At 44.6% G+C, this 21544-nt stretch overlaps 1 protein-coding gene across 6 annotated transcripts in view; it reads left to right on the forward strand.

Annotated features, from left to right (window-relative positions):
• ERBB4 (erb-b2 receptor tyrosine kinase 4) overlaps window positions 1-21544 on the forward strand; it is a 528844-nt gene that overhangs the window by 112897 nt on the left and 394403 nt on the right. For all 6 annotated transcript variants that reach the window (XM_050899627.1, XM_050899630.1, XM_050899632.1 and 3 more), the window contains exon 2: window positions 17708-17859. In XM_050899627.1, coding sequence (XP_050755584.1) covers window positions 17708-17859 — 152 coding nt within the window. The remainder of the gene's footprint in view (window positions 1-17707; window positions 17860-21544) is intronic.

Here is a 21544-nt window from a genome sequence, read left to right on the forward strand (position 1 = left end):
AAAAAAATCATGAACAAGATCTGCTTTGAAATAAAAAGCAAGCAGCTGTATAGTATTACTACAAAGTATCTGAAGGAAGGATCATGATAGAATCAAACTGCCACGGAGAAAAGCAGTTATGGCTGTGGAAAAATAATCTTGGTGCTTTTCCGACTCAAATACAGGTATGTGGAGGAACATCACAGCATGGCAATGAGGTGATACTTGTCATTTGTGTGACAGAGACAAATTAGAATCCAGCCATCTCAGGGTGGGAATGATTTTTGTGAAAATTAATGACTTGATTAGAAGGAGAAATGAAGCTTCTTCAAGGGGACATGCAAATAAAGGAGGAATCACTAAAACTGTCACATGATGTAAAGGGAACATTACACAAAGAAAGATAGGTGGGATATTGTACAAAGACAAATTTGATGTGATATTAATTATATAGTGCCAGTGGGAGCAAAGGGGAGAGGGAGAGGAAGGATTCAGCGCAGTATGGGTATGACTGAGGGAGGTATTTTCTGCTGAAGCAAGGGATGAGTATCCAGTTCCCAGGCGAGCTGGGTCCATCCTCAGCACCCCTGGGCTGGGGTGCTGCTCTCGGGTGGGTTTGCCAGGCCCTGTATTTTTCTGGGTGGTGCTTCCCACTATCTCCAAGCCCAGTGGAAGAGATCAGCCTCCTTTCATCTAGAGGCAAGGGTAATAGAGAACCATTAATTTCAGCAAATGCTTGTAGTTCCCCGATGGCAGATTTGCAGAGCATGGTGGGGTCTGCATTGGGTGATTTCTGCAACCTTTCAGGAGGAGTAGGGCCACCATATTTTAAATGACAAACAGCTGTAATCTCTGCTGGGAAGAAGCACATCAGGCTAAAACTGAGCAAGTATTAAACCCGATTTTGAACTTAGGTTTGTTGCGTTAATAACCCAATCTACAGGGGCAATTAGTTCCAGGTTCAAGCCCAACCTTATCTTCCTGGGGAAGGACCATGTTTGAAGACAAGCAAGGCAGCTAAACCAAAAGCAATGCTTTTCTTAAGCAGGAGTATTACCTGCATTAATGACTACAGACATGCAAGTAGTATGTTCACAGAAGGCCTTGGTTTGAGTTTGAGGGGTGCTTGAGAGGTTTTCTTAAGTTTTCTCTAAGTCCAAATGATCTGTAAGGTATATTTTTCTTCTACTGTCTCCTTTCCTTGGGTGTAGAGAGCCACAGACCTTTCAGCCTGATGTAGGTAACACAGTAGGATCCAAAGCTGTTTATCAAACGCTGTTTCTTCTCGTCCAGCACTGCCAGCGGGAAGGAGACTGATGCCCAACCAGTTGTATTGATGATGTATTTTGTCAAACTTAAGTTTGATGGGAATTTGTCATGGCAAAATGAGGGCTTTTGCAGAGACCTAACAAAAAAAATCTAGTGCCATGCTCTAGCTGCATGTGACAAAAGGAGGTGTGGAGGTAAGCTGGTAAGTTCATGATGTGGTGATCTCTATTTTCTTGGCTGCTGAGCGTTAGGTAGTGCCGGTGGTGTAGAGCCAGCTGTGTGCTCTCGGGGTGGTGATGCTGGGGACAAGTAGGATGGATTTGTGCTGCTGGGAGGCATATTTTTGGCCCATCTATCTGCAGGCTCTGGCAGAAGCCCTGGAACAGTTTTCATACATTGAGACACATTTTTACAACAATATGGCTTAGATTTTTTAAATTATAAGGAAAGCGTATGTTACTGAGCACATGATCCCTTTCCTTGGGAGGTAGTGCTCTGCTGAGGTAGGATTTGTTGCTCGTCTTTGTGGCAGGAGCCACCCTCTTTCATGTCCAGTTTTAGCCCACATGTTCTTGGTCTACCTACTTTAGAAAATGCCATTTTTACTGTTGGTGAGATGCCTGAAATACTTGGTTCTCTAGCTGCATCACACCTGTATCACAACAACCTCCAAACATATTCCCTCCTGGCCAGGCATTGCCACCTGGAATTCCCTCTGCCTGCAAGACGGCTACAGTATGTTCTATTTTGCCAGAAAATACACGTACTTTACTGGTCCATACAGGGCACTTATTTCCCTGAGATCAGGGCGATGGCTCCGTGCAAAGTTACGAGAAGCCTTGTGAAAACCGATCTAAGCACGTGTGTGCAGTTTTCACTCAGAGTTGCACAGGCATACCTGGAACTGCCTAGCTTGCCTTGAACAAATGCCCTTTGTGTGTTCACATTTAGCATGCAAACTGGATGCATGTTTCTATGTTTTTTCATGCTTTCAAAACTTGATCCTGTAGGGTCACTTTATCCTTTTTGTTTTGTTCATTTTTAATAAGACGACGCCAGCCATTGCTGTCCCTCCAGGAGCCAAATACTCTCTGTTAATGGCAGGGTCCACTCATTCTCCAGCTAAGACTTTCCATTGTTCTCCACCAAAAAAGCTTTGAAGCCTCCACCTTTTTCCTTTTGTTTGAAAGTAGTCGCTGGGACTGTCTTCATATTCCCCGTGTATATTTAAACATAAATTACATCTGACTGCGGTGACACTAATTAAGGCAGAGGCACTCAGATGCAGCCCCCCTTGCGGGGAGCGCGGCCAGTGAACCCACTGTGACTGGCAGGTGTTTTGACCGCTTTAGACAACCACAATTTCATAAAGTGTCCTTCCCCCTCCGGGGCACCCGCCGCCAGGCAGGAACCGGGTGGCTTCAGGGAGCACGGGGCTGGCATCCTGCACACCCCCTGACCTTGCTGGCATCTCACCCCATCAGGGGTCTTTTCAAGGCTGTCACCTCCCCTTTGCTGTGAACAGGGATTTCCCCCCCGCCCTGCCACCCCCAAAATATGAAAATATTTTATATTATCCCAGTGATTTTATAATATCCCAGTGATGTGCTCCTGAGGTGTTTGACCAAATGTTATTAAAACTCTGCAAGGGCTAATAATCCTGGAAGTAGCGTGATGCCTTCCTGTGACATTGAAATCATTTAGTAATTTTACAGTACATTTAAATTTCGGTATCGCTCAGCTGCTCAGTTTCCATTAACTTTGCCTGGAATTTCTTATGTCCGTGCACACAAGCAAAAGTGTCAAATTTCTCCTTCATGCTCCAAAACGCCACCTGAATCACAATTGTGCTGCAGCTAATTGTTATTAATTAAGCTGTTCCTAGCAGTCCTAGCTGGGTTGCGCTTTTTTTTTTGTGGTTGTAATAAAAAGTGAATGCATTTAGTAAGCACAGTATTCAGGAGGGAAAACAAGGGAACCCTGCTCCTGGGAACTTCTCTATGCCCTGCGAGATGGTTTTGGGGTGGGTGTGGGTGTTTTTAAGGACGAGGCCACTGTGCTGGCAAGCGGTGCAGAGCCAGGCTTGTTACCATCAAATTAGCGTCACTGACCTTCACTGCCATTTACCCATCACAGACAGGCAGCTTCAAGGACATTTTGCAACGGTAAATTTGCACTGAGCCGCTCCGGCTGCACGTGCTCCCGCATCACTTAAGCATGCGGCCGCAGCCAAAGCCCCCGGCACAAGGTTTGGCCAGGATCACATGCCGGGCGTCCTGTGCCCCCCGCTGGGGCTCCCCCTCCTGCCTCCCTCCCATTTCCCAGGTTCAACTGAACCGGATCATCAAGTGGAGCGAGCAAGAGGAAGGTATTAATGCAACTGGGACCCTGGGAGCAGCCTCCTTGCAGAGGGCTTGTGTTGGGAAAATTGCTTCTTGGCCTTGTCTTCTTAATGAGGCTGCTAATAATGTGCCTGTTGCTTTCTACCCAGTGACGAGGAGTGAGACGCCTGTCATTCATCCGCCTTTCTTGGTGTTTAGGAAAATAAAATCAGGTGGGGAGGTCTTCGGGCAGAAATACTATCATCTTCTTGTGAGAGGCAGGAATATGAAACTGCTTTTGGTCTGTGGGAATGTGTCATTCACGTCTTCAAAAAAACCAACCAGCCATCTGCCATGTCTTTTCTTTTTGTCCACCTTGCCTTGGGTTAAGAACCAGAAAACAGATTATTTTGGCACATCACTGAGACGTTATTTTAACAGTGAGCTAATGGTTACCATTTGCAGGATAAAGGTGCACATAAATATCCTCCTAAGAGGTCAGGAATAGTCTTGAGAATTTTCCGAGTTGAAAAGGATCAGGGAATGGCTTGTGCACTGACGTAAGAAATAAGCCCAGGGGTACAGGCTGGTGGTTGCTCCAGATTGCTCACCTGTAGCCTTGCTGGAGCAAGCAGCGTGGAAAGGGAATCCCTTGGAGAAGCATCACAGGTGGTTGGGGTGGGAGTCTTCTGCACCACACTCAGTCTCGGAGTGATTTTTCTCCTGCCATCCTCTCCGTATGCTACTGGCTGAAGCTTTCATCTGTCCACGGATCCGCCCGGTGCTGCCACTGCTGTTCCCAGGGCAGCTCCAGTGTTTTACAAGGCATTGCCTTTCCTTCATCCCAACAAACTCCTTGGCATTTTGCTGTTACATATCTGTTCTTCTGCTGGTAGCGTTTGCAGAAAAATGACTAAATATCAGCTGGCAGCCTGAGCTGGGACCTGGGAAGTCAGTGAAGGGCTTTATGGCCATTTGCAACATTAAACCCCTCACCCTGCTCTTCCAGAGTCTCTTACGACTTCCTCCCAGGACTGCCGTATTCGCCATAGCCTCCTTGATCCCTGGGGGAGGTCTGGCTGGTGGATTTGGGCAGTTCGTTCCCCAGGCAAGGTTTGTGCCCATTCTGTATTGCTGTCTTTCTGCTAAAGCAGCTTGCTTTGCATTGTCTGCAGAGGAGGCCTGTCTGGCCCCCCTGGGGTGGGCATCTCTTTTCTTGCAGGTAAAACAAGAACCAGCCCTCCACGGTTTCTGTATTTCAGTGAAAAAGGGCCAAGAAAATAGCCACCCAGGCTCCAAAAAGACCAACCTTATTTTTTATGCGTGTATATATATGTATGTGTGTATATATGTGGGAATAGCTACATGCGATGTGCTCCTGTGTTCCACACAGAGTTAGCAGCAGGGGAAGACCCATGGGATCGCGGTGTTACTTCTGACCATTTTGTGTGGTGGTGCGAGTGCAGATGTGCATTCACTGCCTTTGATTCCTCCTGCCTTGCCCGATTCCCTGCCAAGGGTGTGCAGTTTTGCCTGGATCCACAGTTATTAAGGGAGGCAAGCTCCAGTACTGATTACTCCAGTGATAAAGCAGTCCTGCTGTTGCCGAGTGGAGGATTCAAAACTAATGGTGCTTCTGCTCCTGGGATTTACCATTTGGAAGATACTTTATTGCTATCTTGTGACATTTCCCTGCACTTTTATGCTCGTTTATATAACTGTTTTCTTTGATTTATGGCAGGTTTTCTTCATGTATAACAGTGTCATAAATTGTGCGGCCCTACTTTCAATGGTTATGAATTTGAGATATTCAGTAAACTGTGGGATGGGGGGAAAGGGCGGAAGCCTTTTGAAGAGGCTTTTGATCACAACCCCAAACAAAATAACCTGTTCTCTCAGTACAAATCTGAAGCAAGCATCAAAATAAGTTGGCATAGTCTGTTTCTTGACTAGCCAGCTGGTTGTGGGGTTTTTTTTTTAGTGCAAAATGTAAGTTATTCATGTATGATAAAAGGATGCATGAGGCCAAACACATACAGTGGTGACATTTGTGTGGTGATCCTTGGGAGCTCTGTTACCCGAGGTCTGCAGAGGTTTTCAAGAGGAGCAGCGAATTGATGTTGTTCTTTTCATAAACCTTTCTCATTCTCTTCTCTCTTCTCTTTCTCTTCATAAACCTGCTTTTTCACATGTTGTTGTTTTTTGACCCTTAGACAAGCTCAGATTTCCAGGGAGTGTTCAGCAGCCATCAGAGATCCAAAGCCTATCAAAGCCACTGGTCAAGCCAGTGAAATAAAGACCTTGGGTTTTGATTTTGTTGGCATCTTGCTTTGTAGAGGAAGAGAAACAGCTCATTTAAAAATTGCTTTCTGAGTTCAGCTGTCAGAGAAGCTTTCTGTTGACCTTTACAAATTGATACAGTCACAATCAATGGACAGAAGTTTAAGGGCAGTCTCTGGGGCGTTGGGGCGGGAATAAACCCAAACATTTATAAAATATATATGGAGTGCATTTTAAAAAGCCCAACAGAAAGTATTAACAGGGAGGATATTTGAGCAGACTGATCTATAAAGAATTCGTAATACACGATTTTGACAAGTACAGTTACTTAGAACTTACCTTTTGGGATGATTTCTGAAAGTATGTGAAACAAAAAATAACAAATAAATACACGTTAGGTTAGTGCAGCGCAGCAATAGGTTGGGCAAGGAAAACAATTAGAGATTTTGAAGTCGCTTTGCCAGATTTGACTGCAGGGGAAGTGCATTTGAGGAGCAATTTCACAGCAACTTTGGCTCCCCCCATGCCCCCTTGCAGCCTTGAAAAGTGAAACCGTTTACAAAGGCTTAATAGGAATTGTATGAAGAGGGGCAAGTCAGTCTGTGATTTCAGCCGCCAGCTCGGTCATTTTTAAGGAATCAATGAGACAAACTGAGAAGCTCATCACACGCAGCCCTCGCCTGCCAGGTAAAATAGGCAGAAGCTTCAGCATTGCAGGCATTTGCCCTGAATATACTGCTCATGTACGATGAGGTTATCAATTCAAATGCAAGTCCTGCCTCTGCCCCGTTTGTGCAGATTTAATAGCAGCTTATGCCAGTAGCCTCAGTGAGGTTAAAAGGAGTCCCTTTAATTTCTTAACAATGGGAAAAACATCTCAATGGTAGAGGTATGGTTTTATACGGCATGACTGTACCCAAAAATGGCTACTGTGCTGCTGTTCACCAGAGCTGAAGCCCTCAGCGGCCTGGGAAGAATTTGGGTGCTCAGGCTTTTATTTAGCTTTTTATTTTTATTATGTTTAATTTAAATTGTGCAATCCAGGACTTGGTTCAAAACATGCGGGTTTGAGAAGGTGGGAGTTTGGTGTTCACTTGCACCTCCACTCCTGAGCATGCCAAGCGGCAATGCCATACATGCTCAGCAACCTGTATGAAGCTGTTCATGTGAAATTTGCGTGAACTACCACAGATGAAGGATTGTCTGTGGCAGAAGACACTAGCTTAAGACTAGGCTGTGTGTTTTTATACATAGCGTATAGAAGTAAAAAAGGTTCTTGCATAAACTTTAGTTATTGAAAGTTTGTTTTTCCTGCCTACAAACTGATACCTGAAAGCACTTGGTTTAATAACATACAGGTTTTATTACTTAGTTTAGCCGTGGGCAATTAGGAAAATAGAACCATCAGTTTAAGGAAGGCTTGTGTAAGACAGCACTTTAGATTAATTCTTTGACTTGATCATCTTAACGTATACGACCACCGCAGACCCCAGGATGTGGTCCCTGTTCCTAGGTCCAGCGTGTTTTGGCTCCAGACAAAGCGTGGCGTCCACCCGCAGGCCCGGCCAGCCTCCGTGCAGCCCCTGCCTCTCCCTGCAACTGCAATGCCATTCTCCTCATCTGCAGTACTTCCAAGTTTAAATAATTACCATTTCAGCTGTCTTACATGAGCTGAATTGTCCTGTCTGTTTGACAAGGTTATTGTGTTGCTTGAGAGCCTGTTATTTTTATCAATGAAAAATAAACTGCATGCAGTTTCAACTTAATATACCTATGCGTATTGGCTAAAATAGGGTAGTTTCTTTAATCACATTCTCCTGCATTGCACAGTCACCTTGAAGCACTTGAGCAAAGCAGCTCCAAAATGTTGGGTTTGCTCTTGCCTGGTTGATGGGGACACCCAAGCCCCGGCATGGCCATCTCGGGTGCTCCCTGTGAGATGTTGGTTTTCTTTATTTCCCAAATGTTTTCCCAGGGACTTTCTGTTTAAGCCCCTCTGCACTTTTGTCTTGCAGGGTTGCCAGAATTTGGGGAGGTTCTTCTCTCTGAAGCAGTCTGTTTCTTTCTGTGTTTAAATTTCATAGTTATTTTAATCATTTTTTTTAGCTGGAATTCGCGTTATGTGATAATTACTAATGTAATGCGAGAAAAATTTCAGTGAGAGATCTTGGGGAAATACCTTTTTTTTTTTTTTTTTTATGTCGCAGGTGGCTTGTGCTTACCCTATAACAACACGATGGTTGCTGTGTGCTTTAGTGGTGACTAATTACCCACAGTTACATTAGAAGATATAAAAGCACCTGTCCCACCTACCCTGTCTGAGCTGTATCTTTTACATAAATGGTGCTTAAGTACTAGTGAGTAGGATCTGAGGGCTTATGCACATTTTGCCAAGTGTATTTTAAATATTGTACAGGCAGCAATGACTGCAATCCTGTTCCCATTGCAGCGGCTGCTAACGCTCCCGCTAGATTTCTCAGGCTGAGAATCAGGCAGAAGCTGAATGAATGCGCTCCCTTGTGCACGCACAAACTCAGTGTGTTTGTACAATGTTAATTAAAATGCATTTAAGTTGAGTGAATGCTTGCAGTATTCAGGGGCCCTCTGGGGAAGGAAAAAAAAAAGAAAGTAAGGCAGGCAGGCGAAGGCCCTTGGCTGTCGCGGAGCTGTGTGATTCCCGGTGGAGCGGCAGGAGCTGCTGGGGAAGGCGGCCACCACTGCAGCACCGCAGCAATGCTCCGTGCAAGCTGAGTGCCTGTGGGCCCCCAGGAGAGCACTGCAGGGGGGGAAGGAGCCCTTCATGTCCCCAGCAAAGCAGCCTGGTTTGTGAGCTGGGAAATGATTTTGGGTCAAGCTTGCGGCACATGTTACTGGTATTCCTCGCTAAACTGATTTGTGTTGAAGGCACGTGTACAAAAACCCAGTCCAAGTGCCTGGCTCCCCTCTGCTCCCCCCGCTCCCACCCGTGCATGTGTTCACCTGGTACCTGTGGTTTGTGCTCCATCATCTTCTCCCACTCCTTCCCCTGGCATTGAAAAAACAACCCAAATCCTTCCCACTGCAAATCTTCTGTAGAGATTTCCACCACTTTGCCCTAGTAGGGAGCCGGGATACACCGTGATGTAGTGATGGAGGGAAACAGGTTGCATGAGCCATTGCTGCTGTGCTGGAGTGGGACTCGGGAAGGGTGAGGGTTGGAAAGCGGGGAGAGCAATATTTGCAAACTCTTAGGCCTTCAGCTTGGCATGTCGCTCTGCGTTTAGCTGCCCAAGAACATGCGGCATTGTATTACTCATGATCGTTTGTCTGCAGACTTATCCATCTTAGAAGGCTGCTACTGTAGGGAAGGATTTTGGTTCTTGGCATTAAGAGTTAGATTTACAAGCTTAATTTGGAGTGCTGCACTCAAGTGGCCAAACTGGAGACTAGTGCAGGAATAGGCGGTCTGTAATTGTCTTCACTGACTACAGGGAGAGTGATTCCTCCATGTGATGGTTCAGAGCAACAGCAACATTTGCGTGGACTAACTTTCCCTCTGGAGTGGTATTTAATTTCCTCGGGGAGGAAACGTAGGTCAGTTGGAACAGGGGTGCTGGTGATATTCTTGATCATACTGGGAGACCCAGTAAGGAGCCCAAACTGGAAACCTGGTAAAAGAGAAAGGTCCTGATAGTGCTCAGAAGTTGGAGGGCAGAGGAGACAGGTGTTGTATTTCAGAGCTATTTGAAAAGCTTTTGCCTGTTTCAAAATGAGGCCTTACCTGAACTAAGCCAGGTGCTGGAAGCAGAGACCACTCAAATCTTTCTTAGATAATGTCTATTAATTGCTTGTTTAGGTTATGTGCTTCATTGGCAAGTACATTGCAAATGCTGAAGACATTCCTATAAAGTAAGTTATTTTTTGCATCCTGCATCCAGTAAGAAAATCCCACACTCCTTCTAAGCTACCATGCTGTATAAGTGGCCGCAAAAGAAATCTTTAATTTTTAAATGCTTTTCTGTCACAACTTACGTGCCAGTGATTTGCCAATTTGACCACTGGAGCCAGCAAGCACCTCCTTGGAGCTGGCCCGATGGGGGTGATGGTGAGCAGCACAGGGCCACATGCCACCTCCGTCCCTCGGGTTCCCTGCCAGCTTGGAGGCTTATCTGCTGCCTACTCGTCGGAGTGAGCGCTTCCAGATTCACAGCAAGACCTCAAGGAGAGCCAGATGATAGAGCAGATGGCAGATGACTAATTTGGCAAAGTTAGATGAGTGGAAATTGTTTGCTTTAATTGCTTGTCAAGTCCAGTACCTACATTATAGTTAAGAAGCAACTATTTATCCTCCAAATAGAAAGAAATGAGGAAAGAAAGTATGTTTGTGTGTGTCTGTGAAGAGTAGGGAGAAAAAGGGAAGGAGAAGTATCCAGAGAAAATAATTTTATACAGAGGCCTGAGGGGGAAGAACCATTGGTAAAGCTTCTTCTATTAATTTCTGCTTTTTTTAGTGGTAGCTGTGTGATATAAGTCCTGCAGTACATTTTTCCCATTTTGTCCTTTCGAGTTGCTGTATTATAAGATATATGTGACAAAACTAAAAGAGAAACAATGCTGGAAATATTGGCATAAAGCAAGCAGATGACAATGGCTTGACATGGTCAGTACGGGCACTTATCTTTGAAATGTTGCAGTATAAATCTAGTCAACATTTTGATGCCGTTTTTTGGTTGGTATGAACAGGAGTGCTACATTGGTAAAATATGCTGTGTAGCATCCGCCAAACAGATTTTGGAGAGCTCAGTGCAAGGAGAGGGTGCCATCAGCTCGGGAAAGCGTTATCACACATAACTAATCCTTCTTTATGAAGTTACAATTACTGTCAGTCTTTACTGTGCCTATTTGTGTTCCTGTTCATAAAATTGGGAAAGAGCTTCCCTTTGTAGGTGGCATCTCATCAGTCTCTACTGGAGGTGGGACCACCCTGATAACACACATCCCTGCAACTTTTCTGGAAGTGCTGGGAAGCTTTTACAATGGTATATGAAATGATATTTGGGAGTTTAGCGAGCAAATTTCAGGGAATTAATGCTTTTGGTCCCTGGTGCTATCAACCCAGGGACCTCTTCTCCATGCAAAGAGAAGAAAGGCTATAGAGGTGTTTCAGAGTGTCCTTTTAGCATTGCAGATTAAAGTCTGGATGAAAATTATAGTTAACTTTTTTTATTTGACTTTATTTAGCAGTTGTGGAGAGCTTAACTTGGAAACCAAAATAAATAATAGCACTCCCAGGCTTGTGTTTCTGGGCCGTTTGCATGCAGATAGAAGGGATTAAAGCCATGAGAGTGTGGCTTACAGCCACCATGGGCCAGCCTGTACTGTGTCACCTCATCCCAATGACACCCTGACGGACTGAACGGCGGCTGGATGGCAATGCTGGGCTTCTCCGCTCATGGCCATGTGGTTGTCCAGGGGTTCATGGCAGTCGGGTTGATTGCATGCAACTGGATTTAAATGTGATGATAATTTTCTAGCGTAGAGCAGACCTCACGGAAGGAAAACACTTGTGCCAGCTGAGCTTTTAATTAGGAGTACACAGAAAATTATGCTCTCCTTCATTACAGTCTCTCACCTAGGGGAAGCAAGCCTCTAATTTTAAAACACTCTCCAAAACCACTGGGTTTACAGGAAAACGGCTGGTGACCTTAAGGAGTGTTTTGCCTTCTCCCAGGAGACATCTGCAAGACTGTAAGTGCAGGCGGTCCCTCCCTTCATTAGGACATGCCTAATTGCAAGAAAATTCAGGGCTTTTCCTGCTCATTCAGGGAGAGCTGTAAAATAATAATGAAAGGATTAAAAGTGTGTTTACCCCTTCTTCTGTGTGTGTACATGACGGTGCCCAGGCTGTTACTGAGAGCGTGGAGCATAATGAAATGAATGGGGACTGCTGCGGCAGTGCTAGTAATTAGTTGTTCCTTAAGGGGCTCGAGTATTTCCCCCCATCTGGGGGTCTTAACAAATTGCCATGAGTGTTTGCATTTATTAATAAACAGTTACGTTAGCTGCCTTTCAAGAAACCCTGATGACGGTCTGTAAAAACACAGCTAATTAAGTAAATAAGTGGGAAGTACGGGAAAAGAATGTATTAGAAAAGAGATGCTGACAGTTGTTGGGCTCGTCCTGTCTGACATGAAGGAATATGTGATTCTCTTTTCATGAACACGTTCCTGAAACCAGTGAGTCCGGGAGTTTAAGCCTCCTCTTGCGTTTTTGGCCCACTTGACAAACCAGTCGATGAAGGGTGGTTGTGCTGCGTTCAGGCGGAGGCTGGTGCGGGGCAAACGTGCCACTCTCCTATGTCCTCGCCAAAGAGATAATAATCAATGTTTTATGATTCAAAAGAATATATCCAGATGCTCGAGATAACTCCCTTGGAGTTGGCAATGAGGATGCCTCATCGCTGCTTGACTGAATGTGCTTTGGGAGAGGAGTGAGACACCAGTATTTCGGGTGCGGGTGACCATGCCGGAGATGATGGGATTCACTCTTCCTGAGTAACTCCAAATGTAGGCAGATCCAGAGAGGGGTTGAATAAGAAATGAAACAAGTTGACCTCCTTCCAAAAGTTAGTTCATCTGTTAAGCTGGGAGGATTATAAAATCCATTAGTATTACAAGAAAGAGAACTAGATAGAGTCAAATGTGATTTCTTAATTTAACATATGGATTTATCATCAACAGAGCAGAGCAAAATAATGGCCTAAAAGCAAAAGCTAAAGGACATTTTTAAATGCTTCCATTATTTGCTACCTTTGAGTGAGCATCCGAATGATTTGGCTTTGTTATGAAAAAAAAGTCAATGGGAAATTAATTTCCAAGTCATGTGCATGAATATTGATGAAAAACGTAAATTCGATTCGATACAGACGATTATTACTGCTGTAATTGGGGCCATTAGGAGCTGAAGCTCTTCTCTGTCACTTTAGGTAGCTGGTAATAAGTAAAGAAATGAACGTAAAGCGTGAATGTCTGAGTAATGCCTGAAATCCACTTTTGTGATGGCTAAGCAGCGCTCTGCCCCAGCACCCACCCAAAATTGCCCGTGTTTGGGATGTAGATGAGAAGCGGCCATGGGCTGGCAGCCTGACCGGTTGCTGTAACCGCCGGTTTGGGGCTTCCCGAATGGGAAGGTGCACATCCTTCAGGTTCAGGATAACAGTAGTGGTGGGTGTCTCTGGGCATGTACACATGCACACTCTCTGAGATTTGTTGCCAGAGTATGGAAAGAGAGGGAAATGCCACCTGCATGTTGGTGGAGAGATGTGTTTGAGAGCTGCATGGCATGCTGGTAACCCGGTACACGCTGTCAGTCAACAGCTCGCTGGGGTTTCCGTCAGGGAAAACGTAAGAGGACATCAGATTTTCCTGGGCGTGCATTGAAATGGCGCTGAAGGGTTTCCCTCATTGAGACGCCTCTGTAAGACCTCCTGATCAAGTCCGGAGTATATGTGCTCAGAGATGCTCAACAGTGAGAGAAGCTGCAGACTGGAGGCACATTTTAAGCTGCTGCTTTTTTGACCTCTGTTAGAGGCAGGGGAATTAGTATTTTTTATTAACCAGGAGAGGTTCTGCTGCAGGGACTGCTTTTAACACGCAGTCTTTATTTTCTTGCCGCTCGTTGGTTTCTGGGGCTATATAAAATAGTGTGTCTAACAATATACAACAAAGTGCTTTGAAGAGAGTTTATGAAATATAGATTATGGTGGGTTTGCATGGCATGACAGGGAAATACGTTTTGTTGTGCTCATGTTTATGCCTATATACGGCTGGAGCATCACTGAAAAGATGTATTATTTTGGCACTTAATTTTGAAGAGCTGCTGCAACACGTAGATGCCTGTTGCTGTTCCAAGAGATGAGCAGGAGGGTGAGGGGGAGATGTTCGTGCTCTGTGTCGAGCTCGGGGGCAGAGGGACTGGGGATCCCACGTGACTCCTGCTCAGCTCTCACCTCACATGCCGTTACTTCAGTGCTTCTTAACTATTTTGACAAATCAGACCCAGAACGATTATTTTTGCCCTGGAGCAGCTGGGAATTGCCTCCTGTGGCTCAAAATGGGGGGATGGAACTTATTGTGCACTACCAGTTCACAGCCTGCTTTCTGGCCTGTGTCCCTCCCAGGTTTGGCTCCCTGGCATGTGTGGGCAAGTGGGATTACCTTTGTAATTGTCCATGGCAGCAGCATTTCTCCCTCATGGCAGGAATGGCTTTTTACCCTATTAGTTGTAGTTTGCCTTAAAAAAACACCAACAGCATATCTAATCTCTCTGTTTTAAAGGACTCTCTGCAAAGGATGGAGGTAGTGTCCCAGCTCTATCCTCCTGCAAGTGACGATTGATCTGCTTTTCTTAAATACTTTCATGGTTTTCTCTCTTGTATTTTGAATCTGGCATAATTATTAGGTACATCAAAAGCGTATGTTCAAAACCTGTGCTGTAAAGCTGAGGCACAGAGAGATTAATGGCTTATTATAATAATGATCCATGGTTATACCCACATTTGCTTTGGGACTTCAGCTTGTTCTGCAGGTCGGGGCTGCCTCCTGCTCCGAGTACTGTTTCTGTATTGGCTGCACTGTTGGTTGGGTACCAACGGCAAAAAATCTGCCGTGCTGCACCCTCTGATGTAGGATAATCTTACTTCTGGTATACGACTTGATTTGAGGCAATCTGTAACCAATTTCTCTTTTTTGTGGAGGGGAGATGACCTGTCGGGACAATACAGAACTGCAAAAGCCGAGCCAGGCTATGCAATGGTTGGGAGGATTGATGCTGGACAGTGACTTTCCCAGGTTTCCCCAGTTCTATGGCAGAGAAGGCTGGGAAGAGCCGGGTTGCGCATACCTTTTGCCACGTATCAGGCAAGCAGCAGAGGCCCAGGTGTGAGCTGGAACAATGAGATGTTTTGTGTAACAGAGGATCAGAGGATATTTCTTTTTTTTAAGACAGAAATTAAATGCTTGGAATTACTATGAGATAAATTTAAAGGTTCAACGTGGCTACTTCTAAATTCGCTTTTAAGATTTTATTTATCTAAAAGAATTGATTTCCGTAGCAATCTCAAAAGCTGGGAGTAGTTACTGCAATGGTTTGGTTGTACAAAATTAATCTCACTTGAATAAAACTTGCAGCCCTGGTTTACATCTGGGCTGGCTTCACCCCCATTGAATCCTCTTGCAAGAGCAGGCTCCAGGTGTTCTGCCTCCTTACAGCAACAAATGCCTAAATTAGCTTTTGGGAAATGTTTAATGGGTGTGCAATGTGAAATATCAGTGTTGCAGTATATAGCTTTATTAGCTGAGCTGCTGGAATTGTTTTCCGAGCTATGTTGATCCTCAGCACTGATAGCGAAATGGAACAGAAATTATTTATTAGTCCTCGGGAGCCTTAAGACAGAATAATACTTATTCGGCTGGAAACACAGGCTATCTTTTTGTTATAGATGCTGCTGTGTTTAAGGAAGAAGCAAACAAACTGATTTTGTAATTGGTAGCAAACGTTTTTAGAAGTCTTCTGGCAGGGACAGGCGTGCATCTCCCTGAAGGGTGGAGATGCTTGTACAGCAGATCTCGAGGTTGTTCCAATTAAAACTTTAAATATGAGCTAGGACAGGGCTTTGTATTTCAAAAAGAAAGAAGTGCCATCCCCTAGCAGCAGTGGTTAATCCTTCCAGGTGTTCCCAGTCCAGCAGAGCTACGTCAGGTCCCAGTGGGACTGTGTCTTTCCATCTTGGGAATCCCCAAAAATGGCTATTAAAAATACTATAAATAGAATCTTGTTTAGATATGTTTTACTCTAAGTAGTAAGGTTTTACAAGAAAAACTTCAAAATGGGAACGTTCGTGCTTTAAATTAAACCTTGAAACGAGGTGGTACTTTTTATTTTAAAACCTGAGCAAACCAACCAGTTTTGTTTTTCTGCAACAGAGCATAATGAATATATGTCAAATATTTCAAGTTTTTAAACTTAGCAAGGACTTTGAAATTTTACTTTTACCAGGTCATAGAAAGAAATAAAAAAAATTACGTCCCTACAATATTTCCTTTTGTAACTAGATTAAATGTGTATTTGGAAAAGCAGTCCCCTGTAGAGCCTGTTCAGCTTTGGTCCATGCTCTTTAGCCACTGGAAACACAAAACCTGAAAATTATCTGATAAAACGTTCATCCTGTGAATGGCTCACCATGAAACTAGCTCCTGCTATCACTCCCCGGTGGGGAGTTACGGTTCAGGAGGAACAGATTTCTGCTGCCATTTTTGAGGCAGAGGGAGTTTCCTTGGGAGAAAACTTTGAGCAGTTTGTGGGTTTCTGGTTGCCTCCCGAAGCCCTTCGCCAAGAGGCTGCTTGAAGCTCGAATTACCCTGGCACAAGAGCAGATTGCTCTGCAGCAGAGAGTCCGCAGCAGAGAACAGAGATGAGAATTATTCCCATTTCTATTTAAAAAAAAAAAAAAAAAAAGCGTGGGATGTAATAAGTAAACAGTCAATAATAGTAGTACTCAAAAACCTAATTACTTTTGATATTTAAAAAAAGGACCCGCATCATTCGAAAGAGCATATTTTAGCCAATTTTACTGATTATGCCTCCAGTCATGGAGAGTTTTGTTTGTATTGATCTAATCCAGGAGTGGGAATGGCTCCAGAAATGCTATTCTGGTCTGGCTCATGTTTTGCATAATATAATGCCCATTTCAAAAGTTTGGATATATTCGTATTAATTTGCTCACAGATAAGAACAACCCACAAGCTGTTGGTAATCAGGAAAAGTAAGTGCATGCAAAAAAAAGCCCAGCCCCACACTTGACCATTTAAGTAGCATTGCTGTCCTGGTAGGCTGAGCGCTGCGTGAAAAACTGCTGTTGTGAAACGCTGCTGCTGTGTTTCTTTCCCGCATTCATTTTTGTCATTGCTTGATGCACGGCAAGCTAATAGACTGAGCAGAGCTGTGATGCGGCAGTAGCTTTGAACTGGACTTCAAAATTTAGATGTTAAAGGGCATCTTCTGAAAACTAACTGTATTAGGATGGTGTTTCCTAAGTCATCTGACGCATCTCTACTGTACATTCAGGTCATAGTCTGGTGACTTGTGGAAAGACGGTATGTTTTTTGCTATTGTCTTTCTCCCATTTAATTGCATAAAGCTGGGAAGAGCTGGGGTCTTAAGGAAAGTGATGGGGAAAACAATGTTGGGTATAAGCCTTCTGGTCAGGTTGCTCTTGGCTTGTCTGACAGACCCTTCTGAGTATCAGCTGAGTAGGGAAAACGTTGGATTACCCAGGTCAGCCTGGATGCACGGGTCTCTCCAGCTTTGTGTCCTTTAGTCCGTGAGTGGCCCATCCATGTTCAGTGTCCGATTCTGTCGTTGCCAGAACTGGTAGGGACTTCGCTGAGACCTGGGTTTGGCCCTTTAGGTGCTGGGGTCAACGAGTTTTGCATTTTTCCTGCATTTCTGTGTGTTCAGCCTTTCTGCATTTGGCGGTAAATACCAGCACTTCATCCCATTTGGTGAGATGTGTTTAAATTGCTGAGATGATCATGGACCGTATTTGTACCTTCCTCTCTCTACTGCTGATATTCAAGTAACCTGTGTTGGTTTGGGGGGGTTGTTTGTTTGTTTTTGGTGTGTGTGTGTTTGTTTGTTTTGGGTTTGTTTTGTTTTGTTTTTGTTTTGGGTTTTTTTTTTTCCCAGAACCCAATCCTGTGAATAATTCAGGATTTTTGTTACAATTACCTGTATCCCTGTATACAAACTCTATTTCCTTCTCTGCTCCTGTGCCCCTCTTCCATACTCATTCTGATTGTGTGTCCTGTGGTTTCTTGCAGTGTGTGCCGGCACCGAGAACAAGCTGAGCTCCCTCTCTGACCTGGAGCAGCAGTATCGGGCCCTGCGCAAGTACTATGAGAACTGCGAGGTAGTTATGGGCAACCTGGAAATCACCAGCATTGAGCACAACCGAGACCTCTCCTTCCTGCGGGTAAGCAATCTTCTTTTCTCGTGGGAAGTAGCCACGGATGGTGGGCTGGAGAAGGGCAGGTCTCTTTCCCAGCAGCTCTGCTGCAATATAAGAGGATAATGAAATGTCACGGATGTGCAGAGAACAAGAGCAATGTTGTTGCTGTGACAGATGCTCTGAGTATGCGTCATTTAGATTTATCCAGGACTTGGGGGAGAAAGCCATGTCACAATGCAGGTAGGTGACACCTTGCAGGTCTCTGTCACTGTGTATTGCCAGCAGGTATGGAACAGGTAAGGTACGGTTCAGGAAGGTTAGAGAATCATGCAGATAAGCACTGGTGGCTTGGAGAAGCTAATCCTAATAAAATGCTATATATGGACTGGTTGATAGACTAAGCAAGGAAAGAACTCTGGGCAACATTTTTGGAGCATTTAAGAAAAAGGAAAAAAAAAAAAAAAGGTGATCGCTGAATGAACATAAAACCCTCTTCACGTACAAGACTGGAGTTATGAGCCTAAATGAATCTCCAGCATCCAAGGGAAGTCTCTGATAGATGAAGGCTGTCCTGCCACCGTGGAGCCTGGGTTGTGTGCTCCCTCAGCCCTCCTTATATCAAATTTTGAGTAAATATCATGCTTCTGGGTTTGTGAAGGAACATTTCAGTGTGGTTTGTACATATCCTGTTAACATCCTAGCAACCACAAGGAGGGAAAGGTGAATGCTGAATTAAAAGAATTTAAGCCCACCGTTATTTGGCACTGCAAAACTAATTATGTTTGAAGAAATATCCTGGTAAAGGAGTGATCCAGTGCACTCAGGTGGGTATCTGAGGATGCTGCAGATGATGTGGCTGCAACATGGAAGAAACTGGTATGTAGGTGTGAGGACCAAGGCAGAAAAGGCGGCCCCTGGCAGTGTGCTTGCAGGCTGTGCTGGTCATACTTTACAATAGAAGTCAAGCCATGACACAGATAAGGGTTTACACTGCTTGTATCATATGGCATTGCTTGCGTATACTTCTGCAAAATGCTAATGTTGTGTTTTAAGATGCGTGCCTGTATGTAACTAGCATTTTCATAAAAAACACGTAGGGGGAGCAGTGAAATTTAAATCCGGCAGCAGGAAGAGGGTGGCAGGAGTCAGCCCCAGCAGGTTGTGTTACACTCAGTCGTTCAGTTTGCCGGGTCTCGGCTGAACCTAGTGCTCAATTTCAGTTTGTAAAAATGTGAACTTTCCATTACGAGTTCTAATAAAGGCAAAGCAGATTCTCCAACAGCATGTTTAGCTTTGCTTCACGTCAAATTTGTTGGGGATTTCACAGGATTTCCACTCTATACGTTGGCCTATATTTACTCAAAGCGTACACCAGGCTGCTAAAAGATCTGCAAGCAAAATTCCACTACCAGATATGTCTGGAGTAAAGTTTGGGGTGCTAATTGCACTCAGACTAACAGGTTGCCTGTTAATTTGAGCAACGAATGCCTAGGAAGTAAATGCTATCTATACATTTCACAGTTGTGACAGGTGGGGAAAACACATATGCTTGTGCTCTGAAATAGATATAGTCTTGGTGCAGCTGGACTAATGTTTCCCACCCCGTTAGGCAGGCAGCAGATAGATACCTCCTGTGAGGGCAGGATCCCCGTGCTGATTGAGGCATCGCTGTGGTTTCAGATGCCTCCTGAAACCCCTGACTGGGCCATCATGCGTGGCTTGCCTTCATCACAGAGGGTTCTCCTGCTTCGGCTTTCCTTCCTTCTTAATGCTGCCTGCTGGTAGGTAGGGAAAGCAAATTATTTGGAAATTAGGGAATTAACGTTCCTTGCAGAGAGCTGCCATAAGCAGAGTAAAATACTGGTGGAAAGTGGGCAGTAAAATGAGCAAATGAGAACAAGAAAGAAGGGCCCTGTGTAGTAAGTGAAGGTGGTTCGGTCAGTTGTGCTTTTTGGTGACAGCTACTATCGCTTTTTTATTAGTTTTATTACTTCTCTTACCTGTGTCTGCCCTCTCACAGATGTCTCAGCAAAAAGCAGAACTTGAAACAAAACCCAGCAAACTGGAAGTCTAGTTAATATGATAAATTGTAGTCATTAAAATAGAAAACTAAACAGAGGAGAACATGTTCTTGGGGAGGCAAATAAATAAATAAATGTTGGCATATTTATGTCAATAATTCGACATTCATTAGTTAGGCAGTATTACTTGTTTTATTATTTAAAAAATGGTTTTAATGGCCAAATGAAGGTGGCAGATGAGAGATAAGTAAAAGAAAGGCTATTTGTCTCTCTCAGACTTAAATATAGTGAACTCATTGTGCAAGATGATGTTCCTCCAGCCTACTCCAATATCGCTTAGTCTCTGTTGCAATAATTGCCCTCTTCTTCCACCAAACGAACGTCAGGTAGGCAGTTGGCACACCCCTGGGTTATCTGTATGTCCGGCTGATGAGTACCGTGGCTTTGTGTGCCTGCCTGCCTTCTCGTTAGTGCTCAGCGTAGCTGGGCGGCCTCTCGCTCCAGGACAGAGGAGAGACCTAGCAAGCTAGGCATGCTGAGCCTTTTTATCGTGCAATAATAAACTAATACCATAAATGAATTGAAGTGAAAAAACCCCATAATTTTATTTACCCTGCAGAGGAACATTAAAAGATCATCATCCCATCTCTCATATTTATTTAGACATTTATTCCCTAAGTAGATTTGCTTTATGTCTTTGAGTTAGCTCTCTGGATATCTGCTGATTAAGACTAAAAAGGGCTGCCTTCACCTGAATGAAGTGCTCAACCACTTAAACTTCCAGGCCTGCAAGCGAGTGCATCCTTTGAGATCACGACGAGCTTCGTTTGTGTAAGAAGGGATTGCACGTACCAGTGTTTCTTTTCCTAGCATTCTTGTATGTGTGCAGAACAGGAGTACAAATTTTCTCTTTTACGTATTTTATTTTTGCTGCTGGTTGTGTATTCTTGTTATTGCTTGCACGTGGTGGCCAAAACAAGGGTGAGCAATTGCAGTATGAAGTTGTGCTCTGCATGTGCTACCCTCCAGCTCCATCAGCTCTGCTCCTGCTGCGTGGTGCTTCCCTGCACCACAGCCGCGACGGGAGTCCTGGCAGAGGAGGGGAGCACTCAGTAGGAGGAAAAAATGTGTCTAAGCCTGAGTGCTGGGAAAGGCAAGATGTTTCTGACTGCGGGCTGATAGCTGGTTTTCTTTGTTATTCTTCTGAGGCTCAACCTACCCACAGAAAATGTACACTGGGGTAATTCAGTCTTCGGAGTCCCACCGCCGCAAGGTTTGGCAATGAAATGAGCCTTAGGTTAATGCATTATATTGCTGCTGGAGTAGCACCTCCCTGTCGTGGCCAAGGCAGGCTCTCCACTGGCATAGGTGCTGCAGTAGGGAAAGGCACTGTTTCCAAGAGCATGATTGAACTGGGCAGGACAAATAACTGGGTGGAAAACAGGCCCCGAGAGCTCCCTTCTCCCTGTCGTGTGTCCAGGCTCACCCAGCAAGTTGGCAGAGACAGTGGGAAGAGTTTAGGCTCCATCTCCCACTGCTTCCCAACCCACCGGCATCCTTCAACTAATTGCATGACCAGGCTTTTGCACTAGGACTTGCTCCGTGAAACTAGGTGAGATGGTTGAGCTGGTGCATGTCTTGAGACTCATCAAGGCTAGAGCTGAGATTTATTTCCCTGCTTTGAATTT

The sequence above is a fragment of the Gymnogyps californianus genome, chromosome 7 (assembly GCF_018139145.2).
Source record: "Gymnogyps californianus isolate 813 chromosome 7, ASM1813914v2, whole genome shotgun sequence".
NCBI lineage: Eukaryota > Metazoa > Chordata > Aves > Accipitriformes > Cathartidae > Gymnogyps > Gymnogyps californianus.